The sequence below is a fragment of the Typopeltis vanoorti genome, chromosome 10 (genome assembly GCF_054136105.1).
Source record: "Typopeltis vanoorti isolate ZY-2024b chromosome 10, IOZ_Tvanoo_1.0, whole genome shotgun sequence".
Lineage (NCBI taxonomy): Eukaryota > Metazoa > Arthropoda > Arachnida > Uropygi > Thelyphonidae > Typopeltis > Typopeltis vanoorti.
In genome coordinates, this window is record NC_143558.1 from 110,154,903 (window position 1) to 110,167,118 (window position 12,216).

The following is a 12,216-nucleotide window of genomic DNA, read 5'->3' on the forward strand; positions in this document are numbered from 1 at the left end:
GGAATTAGTACCAATGAATAACACAAGTACGGGACAAGATATATTTAATTGTGTTTTTGAACTTCTGCAAAAATACAATCTACCTGTCAAAATTAACTTCTGTAGCTACAGATGGAGCTCCTTCTATGACCAGAAAAAAACAATGGTTTCATGGCATTACTGCCAAAAAAAAAAACCAAGTGAAAGTTATGACGGAATCAAGATTCATCATGCGCATTGCATTATACATCAAGAAGTATTATGCGTGAAAGTAATAAACATAGAAAATCTGTTGACATCAATCAAAAAAATCATTAATTTCATAAAATCTCAAGGCTTAAATCAGCGACAGTTCTCTACTTAAGTGAATTAGACAGCGAATATTCCAGTTTGTCCTACTATACCGAGGTACGTTGGCTATCCTGCTCCAAGATTCTTAAACAATTCTGGGACTTGAAAGAAGAAATATGTCAGTTCTTAATAACTAAAAATCAAGACACAAGCATGTTTTTTGACACAGTGTGGTTGCAAGATTTATCCTTCATGGTTGATATAACAATGATTTAAATTTAAAACTGCAAGGAAAAGGATCAGATCATTACGAACGTGTGACCAAGTTAAGGCATTCAAATGTAAACTAGTTCTTTGGGAAAAGCAGTTGAAAAATGAAGATTTAATGCACTTCCTGACATGCAACATGAACAAATCAAGTTTAAGTGAAACTGCATCGTATCAAAAATACACAGAAAAAATTGTAAGCCTTAGAACTGAATTTGAAACAAGGTTTACAGATTTAAAATTTTTGGAAGACAAGTTTTCTTTGTTTTCTTTGATTTTTTCAATAAATACTGAATCAGCACTTAATCAAATGCAAATGGAGGTAATTGAGATCCAGTGCGATTCAGATTTGAAGGCAAAATTCAGTGAAGTTGGCATGCCTGGATTTTACAAATATTTACCTGCCAGGTTTAAAAATACTTAAAAATTAGCATTTTAAATTATATCCATGTTTGGAAGTACTTATCGGTGTGAGCAGTTATTTACAATTATGAAGGGAAATTAAGTCTCCTGTCAGATCCAGAATTACTGACATTCACCTTGGATCAGTTTTGAAAGTAATCACTGCGAACAAGATTTCCCCAGAAGTAGGAAAGATAGTAGCAGAGAAGAGATGCCAAGTGTCAGGGAGAAAACATTAATTTTATCGTTGTTCTTGTTCTTTTTTTTATACTGTTCTTTTTCAAAATAAACCTGTGTTTTTGTGAAAATTGAAGTGTTTGTGTTTTTGCGGCCCACAAACTTAAACCTCATTTATTTGGCCCATGTTAGCCTTCGAGTTTGACATGCATGTTCTACATAGTGTTCTTTTCAGTAAGACAATCGTTTGTATCCTTTCAAAACTAAATGGTGATAACTTCCAATTTCAAATCCTCTTGTTATATACACTTTTGTCCTGAACCAGCATGAAGATATCACTGTCAACAATTACAGTCGAAAGTTATTTCTCACATCTTCTCTCCATGTGAATTTGTGTACATCTTTATGTTGGAACATGCCGTTAGTAATAACTAGTCCATATTCTGAACATAAATCCAGTGGACACCATTATTATTGGCTTTGTTTTCTTCAAAATTTCCAAAACATTTATATATGTCTGGTAATCTTTCCTGCCATGCTGTTTAGATCTCCAACAAGGATCAGCTTTTTTTGTTTTTAGTTGTCAACTGCCTTCTCTAATGCCTTGAGAAATTCTGAACTTCTTTAGAACCTTCTGGGACCATAGACACAAATAAGTCTCATTGTCTAGTTCTCTATTCTGCTATTTGCCCGCATCACTCAACTTGCTATTGTTTGCCATTCAAGAAGATTATCCTCATATTTAGGGTTGCATACTGTAGCTGCAACTTCTTTTCCTTTATCAATGTCTGAATATAATATCTTGTATTTGTTGCTCAGAAAAATCTCACCTGTTGTCTTCTTTGTTTCAGTAATGCATATCATGTTGATCTGGTACTTATCAAGTTCTTATGCTAGTTCCATTTCTTTTCAGTGATGTTTCTTATGTTGATGGTGCCAATCTTAAGCTTTGCAGATGTTTAGTTGGTATTTGTTCCTGTAGGAGAATTTTCATTGTTCTCCATGGTTCCCTGAAGAAAATGATGGGGACCTTTTTTACCCCAGCTGGCATAAAATTCTGTCCTGTTGTACCATCATTTTGGATTTTGTTTTAAAAAAGTAAGAATACAATTTGGTCAGCTAAATCCCAAACTGGCAGTCCATCTTCATTTATTTACTATCCAGGTAGACACCTACTAAACAGAATATATCACAACAAAGTAAGGATTGAACGTTAGGTCAGAAGACCTGTCTGGTTCTTTGCATTCCTTAAATGGCAATGTGGAGGTCTCCTCCCAATTATCCAGATTTGGCCTTTAAGCAACCTGTTTGAAAAAGTTTAGCTGTTATAAACTAATTCAAATAATCAGAGCACTAAAATGTTTTTTCTTATTGTAAAGATTCTATTTATTTTATTTTTTTTTTTACAAAATATCGTACTCTATTATATGTTCAAAGGAAACCATGAAAAAATGTATAAGCATACGACATGTGTATGGACATGTTATTTAGTCACTTATGATTAGTGTAGTATTCCAAACTGGCTCACATTCCAACCTGATCATCACTATCTTATTGATGAGCTAAAAAACAACTGGAAGCTGCCAGCTCATCACCGTGATTAGCTACAGTAATTTGTTTCCACTCTGAACAAGCAGATAACATCTCCATTTGCCAACCAACAAGTAATGGATTTGAACACCACTACTGCACAGATCTTTGTGCAAATCTTCAGGTAGAATATGATTTTTGTCAACTCCATATCAGACCACTAACTAAATAATGAACTCCTGAAGCACCTTAAAAATTTCTTGTTTCATTCTCTGTAGCAGCTTCATGGATTATCTAATCCTTAGCTTACCCATGGTAAGCTAAGGATTAGATAATAAGTTTTAGATTAGATAATAGGTATTAAATGCACTGTAAGTTGCTAACATCTTGTAGGTGGGATTGACATAGAAAATATGATTGTATAAAGATTATTACTATTATTATAGGCATCTCCATGGCATCAAAAGACTCATCGTGGGAGATCATTATTCACACAATACCTATCATATGTACCTCTCCTTAAATTCCTTCACTGATGAAGCACTCACAACCACCTCTGGCAACCCATTCCACCCATGCACATCCTTCAAACCAAAAAATCTAGTCCTAACGCCCTTGACAACCACACTAACACAATTTCCACTCATGACCACTTGTTCTCTCCTTTCTTGCCATGTAATGAAAAAAGTGATTACTATTAATCCTATAAAACCCTTTTAATAACTTACATGCTTCTGTCATGTTCCATAATGCAAAAACATTGTAGGACTGTTTACTACACAGTTTGACCTTTATTAAGATCACAGTAGTGGGAATGAGATCTAGAAATATACTAATGTCGAATCATTGCAAAAGCCATACATTTTCCATGCATCTGTGCGAGGATTTAAACAAAAATAGTTGTCAAGTATTATGTAAGTAAAAAAACTTCCAACTCTCTCTGATCCAGGGCGTTTTAGTAATACAGTGATATGCTATTTTTACCACTTTTATATGGAAAATTGACTTCTGCATTGATTCAACCTTGGTATCTTTCTGGGTCTGGTTTCACTGACAAGACCTCTCTAAAGGTTGAAACACCAGCATGGATAGTAACCCTTGTCATAATACGTAGTAGTCTACATGTCTGAATGGAAGTGTACTTTGCATTATGGGATACTAAGGGCAGTTGATATGAAATCAGTAGCTGCAACATGAAGATGGGTCAAGCGCAAACTTTGTTTGCTTATATTTGGGTAAGGATTAAAACGAATATAATTTCTTGTTGAGTGTTATGTACTTTCTAACCATATGAAACAATGTATGTTTCTAAAATACTTACTTCATAAGTATTTACATTGTAACAGTAATTATAATGCACCTAACCAATGAAGGATTGTTAAGTGTTAAAATCTAGGACCGATTGTCCTAGATTTTAGAGAGCCTTAAGCTAGGATTGGAAAAATGCAGGTGATGCTCCACTGTATTATGTATGCTGAAAATGGAGTTGACTGATGTATTTATGGATTCCATCAGTGTCTCTCAAGGCTAGAAATGCTGTCTGGCCAAATTAGCCCACTTGACTCTGTTACGTTGTAAAAGGAAACGGGAACTTGAGTTATTTGCAGATGAGAGGATTCAGATACATTTGTTAGTTTGTTAGTTATCTAGAGCTGATTTGAAAGTAGAAAACAATTCATGAAAGCAATATATATTCTCTTTCAAGAAAATTTTCATGGAGTATCACGTTTTTTTATTATTATTTTAATTTATTATATTTAATAGCAGTCCCCCCCCCCTCCATGAAAGGATAGAGCATATATTATGGATAGGCAGTTATTTAGCCAGAAGACATTTCTTTTCTTTTTAAGATTTATAAGATTGCTAGAAAACACTGCTGATAGGTTGTTACTTCACACCAATAAGGATGAATGAAGACTAAAAAATTGTGCTATAAATACATTCTAATAGGAAATTCAGTAGTGAAAAATTCTTCAGCTAAATTTCAGAGATGGTGGATTATAATCTGATAAACTATCACCAGTCTGAATTCTGTTACCATCAATCAAGAGAGGATCATTTTGCATATGCCACATCTGGAAAACTGCCATAGGAAAGTTTGGAGCATTTCAAGTGGTTGTTCATAATATCTCTAAGGCAGCTTTTTGATCAGGTTTGGCACAAATACCTGTTGCTTTCCTCATATCTTTTAATTTCAGAATCTGGATTGCCAACTTTCTATCTGAATGTACATTACCTATGACAGTGGTTGAATCTTTATCCTCAGATGGCAACTAATTCTGGAGCTTCCACAAAGCTCTGTTCTTCACTTGCTCCCTTCCTTCAATATATCAACCGTCTTCTCCAGTTAACTATAAATCCAATCCATTTCACAGTTTTGCTGATGATATTGCACTCTTCCTCATTTGACAAACTTTGCAATTATACAAATCACTAAAACATAGAATCAGCTGCTTCACTCCTAAATTTTGATTTTCAGACCATTTTTCAATGGGTTGCTGATACACCCTTTAATTTTAAATCTAGTAAAACTTATTCCTGTCTTATTTCTTGCAAAAAAGAAAAAAAAAACATTTTCTTCTACTCTGTTTTGACAACATGCAAATCTCTGGACATGAAGTTTCTCTTCTTGGGATTACTCTAATCTCCAGTCTCTGTTGGCATAAGCATATTACAGCACAGTCTCACTTCCTTATCGTCAAAATGAGGTTTTCTCTTTCACTGCTGGTGTTGCTTTACTTCTGAAACAGCTTTTACTATGCATATCACCTATCAGCTCAACTACTGGATACTTGATAAATTCCCCCCTCTTTTGCTATATCATTCCAGTCTCTTTCACACAGATGTTCAGTTTCTGCTGCTTGCATTTCCGACATTTCCATGAATTGGCACTGATAATTCCTCCACTCTCTTCTAGATGTGTTAAAATATGGCTGGGAGCTATTTAATTTTCTTTCATAGTCCAGCTCCATGCTTAATTTTTTCTTCATTTATTCCTTCTACTGCTGCTGTCTTAGAAGTTGTTCCTCTTAAAGACTACAATCTACAAGTTATCAGAACCAATCTTAACAAGTTTCTTCTTTCCCACCTTTCCTCCTCTCCACAGTAGTTATGTAATATTAGTTGAATAGCTTCTTGCGTATGGAATTATCAATTGCAGAAAGAGGTAAAGCTGAATGAAGTTCAGCTTTACCTCTTTCTGCACAAATTGTATTCTGTTTAATCAAGTAATCAAACAAGTTTCCACTTTACAGCATTCTTTAACATTTAAAAAAAAAAAAAAAAAAAAAAAATCAACTAACACCTTTTTATTCCCGAATACGGGAGTAGGCGATTAACATTTGTCTTATTTAATTTTGTTTTTATTATTTATTAATTTAATACATAATTATGTATTAACAATGTTTTATTAGTTGATTTCCCATTACTCTTCTATCTTTTTTGAGACACCATACCATCAAACCAGATTTGTATCCTTGCAGGGGGGGGGATATCGATATTATGATGGTAAAGATGTAAAATTTTCATCTAGTACTAACTTCCTATCAAGATTTTCCTCCATAGTCTTATCTGTAATAATTCCAATATTGTGATATCTCATATTTTGGTCTTGTAAGGCACTTCTTACTGTATCAGTCACCTAGATTTTGGTCTTCTTCTGGGTCTTTTTCCTGCCATCCAGACAACAAGGTGGTATGGTCACTTAACCTTTCCTCTTCTGTACATGACACTTTGGATTAGCTCTACTTGCATATTCCCAAATGCTAACAATCCTTTCTGATATCTTCATTCTTAATGAATATGCTATTAATGCCATCTGTTTAACTTCTGATTTTTCTCAGAGCTCAAATTTATGGTCAATCTTTGATCAAGTGTTTTGTTTCTGACTCATTTCTCAGATCCATAAGTTAAAACTGATTTGAACAATGTTGTATATAGTTGATTTAGTATTTTGACTAAATTCTGTTTCTATTATGTGAATTTATTCAGTTGCCCCCCCCATCATGCTAGCTTTGTTCCCCCCATTGTGATCAGTATTTATTGTGTAGAAGTTTGGACAAATTCTTTTTAGAGCACTTATTTACTTCACATCTGACACAAAGGAAGCCTTCCTAGTGGCCTTTTGTGTCCGACCTGGTCAGATACTCTGGAAACCAAGAGATACTATATAAGTTTCTCTAAACCTTTCCATGGCTGGTTCAAAAGCAGTAAAGTTGTCTAGGCAGTTTGCTGTGAAGTGAGTGTGGCAGAATCCATATTGGTGATCCTAATTAATCGGCAAGTCCAGGTGGAGATGACCATTGATTAATTTCTCCATTATTTTCACAAAATGACTGAAGTAAGGGCAATGGAATGGTAGTTCATTGGCTGACTTTTTTTTTTTTTTTTTCTTTTTATTTTTAATGGGATGGCCAGTGCATAGGTTTGCAGGACTTGAAAAATTTTGTGCTGGCTCACCATTCAGACAAATCTTACTAGTCAGGTGTGTAAGCCTGAGTGGAGTACCATAATCATGTTATGTTATTATTGGGTAACATGTCTGTGGGCTACAAAGACTAGTCACTGGAACTCCACATCCCAACATGTATAATACTTCATCTGCCTTCCACACTATGGCTACTAATAGTATTTTTCTCTGTTAATTGTGTTCTTTGACTCATTTGCCAACATACATATATATATATACATATACATATATATATATACATATACATATACATATATATATATATATATATATATATATATTACACATTTGCCAATGTGTAATATATATCTGTTGCATTGTTCCCAGACATAAGCTTCTTTGAATGTTATGATTGGATTTTACCCTGTGTCACTATCAGTGTTAAACACACTAATATGTAAGTTAACATATTTGCTTTATCAGTTAGTGAGACATGAAGGGAAAAAACCCTTTAATTTTATCAGTGATCAAGACCAGAAGCAATAAACAGATAATAATAAACAGATGAAATATATGAAATGTTTGCTCAGTTATCAGTTTCACTGCTTATCACAGTTATTAGTGCCAAGTGAAAAACCAAGATAAATACATTTAGGTTATATTTGTAAAATCATAAAATATAATTTTATAAATTGTATATTTAGTTTAATCCTTTATCCAAATGTAAGCAAACAAAGTTTGCACCTGAAGTATCTTCAGGACTGGGGCAACTCATGGTATATGACTTCTCCATTACTTTTACCTTGGTATCACCACCAATGGTGGTGATACCAATGGTCTGGTTCCCACTGATGAGACCTCAATAAAGGTTGAAACTGTCTGGGTAGTGGCCCTTCCCTTAATGCATAGCATTATACATGTCTGCAAGGAGATGTGCTTTGCATTATGGGAGATACTAAGGCAAGTGATGAGAACTTATACCACCTTTACCACAAGTTGCCCCAGTCCTGAAGATACTTCAGATACTTCGATGTAAGTTTGCTTACACTTGGATAAAGGATTAAACTAAATATATAATTTATAGTCTAACCAAGTGAAAAAACTTCCAACATATTTTTTTTTAATTTTAAAATTATGATTTAAATTTTTAAAAAATTATAATTTTATAATCTCTAATACTTCTTTTTCAACTTTCAAAGTTTTCTTATCTTCTATTAATAGTTCAAATTCTGCATATTCCATTAGTGGATATGAAATAAACTAATTACGAAATAAGCTGTTCATGTGTTTTAGGTTATTGTATTACAATTGACTGACTACTATGTGGCATGCCTGAGCATCTTCTGGAGATTAATTGATTTATGTATAAATAACTGAGCTTCTGTAGCTGAGTTGTTTGGTTGGAAATACCCGAGTTTGAATCTCATCTTTTCAATCAAATGGTGAGTTAGCCACTCATACTGAGGTTGAGGGTTTTCCTTCCTCAAAACACACAAACTGGTCAGAAGAACACACATAATATATAGACATAGGACACTGTGGGAATAAGGATTAACCATTCTGTGGGTCTATGCATAAGCATAAATCAGGATGAGGAGAAACAATTAAGGCAAATCACCTCCCACTATACTAAGCAGGGCATGTACTATGTTCATTGCATGATTCTGTGCTTTTTCACCAGAAAGACATCAGAGGGATTCCCACTACCTTAGCTGCTGCTATAAACTTGTTTTCTTGATAAAGATCTACATGTCCCACTAGGCATGATAAATAGGGTAAAAACACAGAAAACGTTTTACAACATGAAACATGCTATAGAATTAGCATTAAATAAAATTGATGATTAAGCTGAAACTCCTAATTTCTTTACTCATCAATTAAAAATTCTCTCACACATCACAGATGAGCATATTTTTAAAGCATTGTATGTTTGTTTTCACATTATCAAGTAGATGCCAGACAAGTTAACAGCTTGTGAAGATAATATATGATGGCTGTTAATTCTGGAAAATTCCAAAAATGCAAATTTTGAGTTGAATGGAGAAATGCCATTTGGACTAGAAGATATGTCAGTATCTCAGCAATTAGGAATCCATCTATAGTCTTTCTGGTGAAAATTCAGAGGGCCATGCACCTGAACTGTTCTTGATGTAGATGAAGGTATTTTCTGAGTTGTTTATATATAACATAGACTCCAAGGAAGAAGACTGATGGGTGGTCAAGTCATATCTTTAGATGATGATACCTGCCATTTGAAGAAGAGGCAAGTTTCTTGCATTCAGACTTGGATTTATTGATTCCCCCACTCCCCTTTCTATTGAACAATTTTCACTGCAGTGTTGGTTAAGGTTTAAGCTAGAGGTTTTTTTTTTTTTTTTTTTTTTAACTTTAAAAAAAAATTGTTGTACATGTCAAATAATTTATTTTTAAAAGCTTTTATACATGCCTGATAGAAAACCAAGATTTGGACAGTGGGTTAGGGGTTGTGTAGGATGAAGGTCTTCATTCCAGCAAACATTATTTCATTTATTCATTTAGAGCAAGTGTTTGGATTAGGAGAGCAGAAATAGTAATTAGACTGCATGGCAGCTTGAAACAAGCATAAAAACGAGTACTTTTCTGAGCCACTGAATATATGTTAAATATAACTGACTTTCTTCCCCACAAGATGAAAAAAAAATTGCTACTGTCAAAAATATTAAACAAAATTTGATGAAAAGACTTATAGACATCCAAATATGTCATTTTCGATAAAAACTATCAATGTTAGCAGAAATGAACAAATTACATTGTTACAGGAATGACAACCTTGAAAATATCTAAACTCAGAATCTTCTGTCTTGTTTTTTGAATTGCAGATGACAGTTTTTAATTTTCTTAATTACATTTCAGGAACTATTATAGATATAAGAAAATTTATCTTGATCCAGTTTTCTTTATTTATTGCTCAAATTCTTTTATTTACTTCAGCCAAAAAACCTCAAGCGAAACATTTGAAGTCTGCTGTGAGTTTTGATGAAACTGCGAAGAAAACTACTGAACACTTGCCACGGAGATTTGCTCGTGGTAGAACTAGAAAAGCAGTTGGTAATGAAAGATCCAATTCACCTTTTCTTTCTTATGGATGGGCAGATTCAGTAAAAGAAGTTGGTTCAAAAAAAACATACAACATAAAGGCTGCTAGGAATGTAAGTATAATATGAATAATTTTTGTACTTACATTTCATGTAATGTACAGATTGTGATCATTGAAATTACCAGTTGATATACGAGCACAATAATAGTGATTTTAGGATTCCTAAATGACTAAAAGCTGCTTGAAAATATTACAGCTTCATGTAAAATTGTATACATTATATTCCATACCTTCTTTCTTTGTAATTCTGTGTTAGGCTTAGTGGCCTGTCATGGCCAAGTAACTTGGCTTATTTTTTGAACCTAATTAATACTCTGATAGGATGGTTAATTCTATTTGTATAGTCTGTTCTTTCAGTCAGTTTGCTTGTCTTGTGGGATGAAAGAACAGAGTTTCCAGAAGGGAAAACCATCTCACCCAGGTTTGGCAGATTATGCCTTGGATAACCATCACAGGATTGAATGGGAGAAAGGCCATCTCACTCCACCAAAGCAAATTTAAAGTTGAGAGGCTCTTCCTCATATCTATTCCATCCTGAACAAATATGGCTACATCAACTGCTCTCATATGGGAAACCTTCATCTGCAGACAATCAGCCCAATGATTGTCTGCATCTTATTGGATTGCATCTTATTGGAATCCAATAAGATGTCTGCATCTTATTGGATTTGGTTGGGTGTTCTTAAGAACACCCAACCAAATCCAATAAGATGGATGGTTTTAGGACTATAGGCCTTCCTGTATTTCTCCTTTTCCATCTCGTTTACTGAAGTGTGCCTGAGTGCATGTGTTGACACAAGTGTAGTAATTGCTGAAGATGCCAATTTAACATTTTGATAAAATATTGGAAATAATAAGTATAAATTTTTAGTTATTTATTTACTGAAATAATATCATATATGGTAATCATCACATAAGCCTAAACAGGACTAAAATCTAGAAATCTTATGAAAAGATGACAAGAGAAATTTTTCAAAATGTTACAATTAATGGAGTAAATGAAACATTATATAGAGCAATACAGTCAATATTTAAGTTGTAATTCAGCAGTAATATCTGAAGGAGAAACAGAAAAAGGGTTTGATATAAAATTGAGCAATACAAGGATGCACAAAATCTCTATTATTCATCCTCTATATGGTGAAGGAAAGCAGCATCAAACCTAATATCAAAATAATTGAGAATGTTAATATCATATTTTTACTTGATACTGGTGGTTTAACTACTTCTAAATAAATCCAGTATATGTCTGTAAGATACCTTAACTAAATTGAGTAATTGCTGTAACATTTGGCATGAATATATGCAATAAAAAGACTGAAAACATCAGCTGCATCCTAAATTAAGATGCTACAGAACATTAACTATTTAAGCACAATCTTTTTTTTAATAAAGACAGCAAATTAATAGAAACTGCTTATTCTATTACCTAAGTTGATATAGTGGAGAGCTAACTGAACAAATTTATATGGAATAAAAGAAATTAATCAAACACCAAAGCAACTATATACAAGATGGTATTCAACACTAGTTTTAACATATACATCTGACATTTGTGTTAGAAGTAAAACAGTTGTAAGACTAGAGACCATATATGCAAGATTTTTGAGAAGAATTAATAGACAGAATTACAGGCTGCATCGATGGTAGCATCATATTAAGAATGAAAATATTAGGAAGGAACAATATCATTAGCATTCAAGCAGTGCTAATTTCAGGTAGTATGGAAACTTAAACATGGCAGAAAAAGACCAAGATCTGGGTAGAAATGAAAGATCTGAAAATATTGAAGTCCTGTCAGATAGCAGATTAATTTGGAGGAAATTGTCAATGGGAAATTAATAGTAATGCAAATTTTTTATGTAGTACTATTATAGTATCATGTACACTCTCAGAAGATGTATATCAGGAATTTGATTCATGACTTTTTCACGGTATTAACACCACCACAAACACTTTTATCAACAAGGATGTTTTATTAACGCTAATATCTCGCTGATTTTCAACTCGGCATCATCAGAGCACA

General features: G+C 33.5%; 1 protein-coding gene and 1 long non-coding RNA gene across 3 annotated transcripts in view; one reads left to right on the top strand and one right to left on the bottom strand.

Annotated features, from left to right (window-relative positions):
* Nucleotides 1-12,216, top strand: part of LOC150102670 (uncharacterized) — a 62,579-nt gene that overhangs the window by 29,256 nt on the left and 21,107 nt on the right. For both annotated transcript variants that reach the window (XM_090399044.1, XM_090399045.1), the window contains exon 4: nucleotides 10,025-10,242. In XM_090399044.1, the coding sequence (XP_090255170.1) occupies nucleotides 10,025-10,242 (218 nt within the window). The remainder of the gene's footprint in view (nucleotides 1-10,024; nucleotides 10,243-12,216) is intronic.
* LOC150102671 (uncharacterized) overlaps nucleotides 11,255-12,216 on the bottom strand; it is a 125,229-nt gene continuing 124,267 nt past the window's right edge. Inside the window, exon 4 of the long non-coding RNA XR_016548930.1 lies at nucleotides 11,255-11,352. This is a non-coding gene — a long non-coding RNA (uncharacterized LOC150102671). The remainder of the gene's footprint in view (nucleotides 11,353-12,216) is intronic.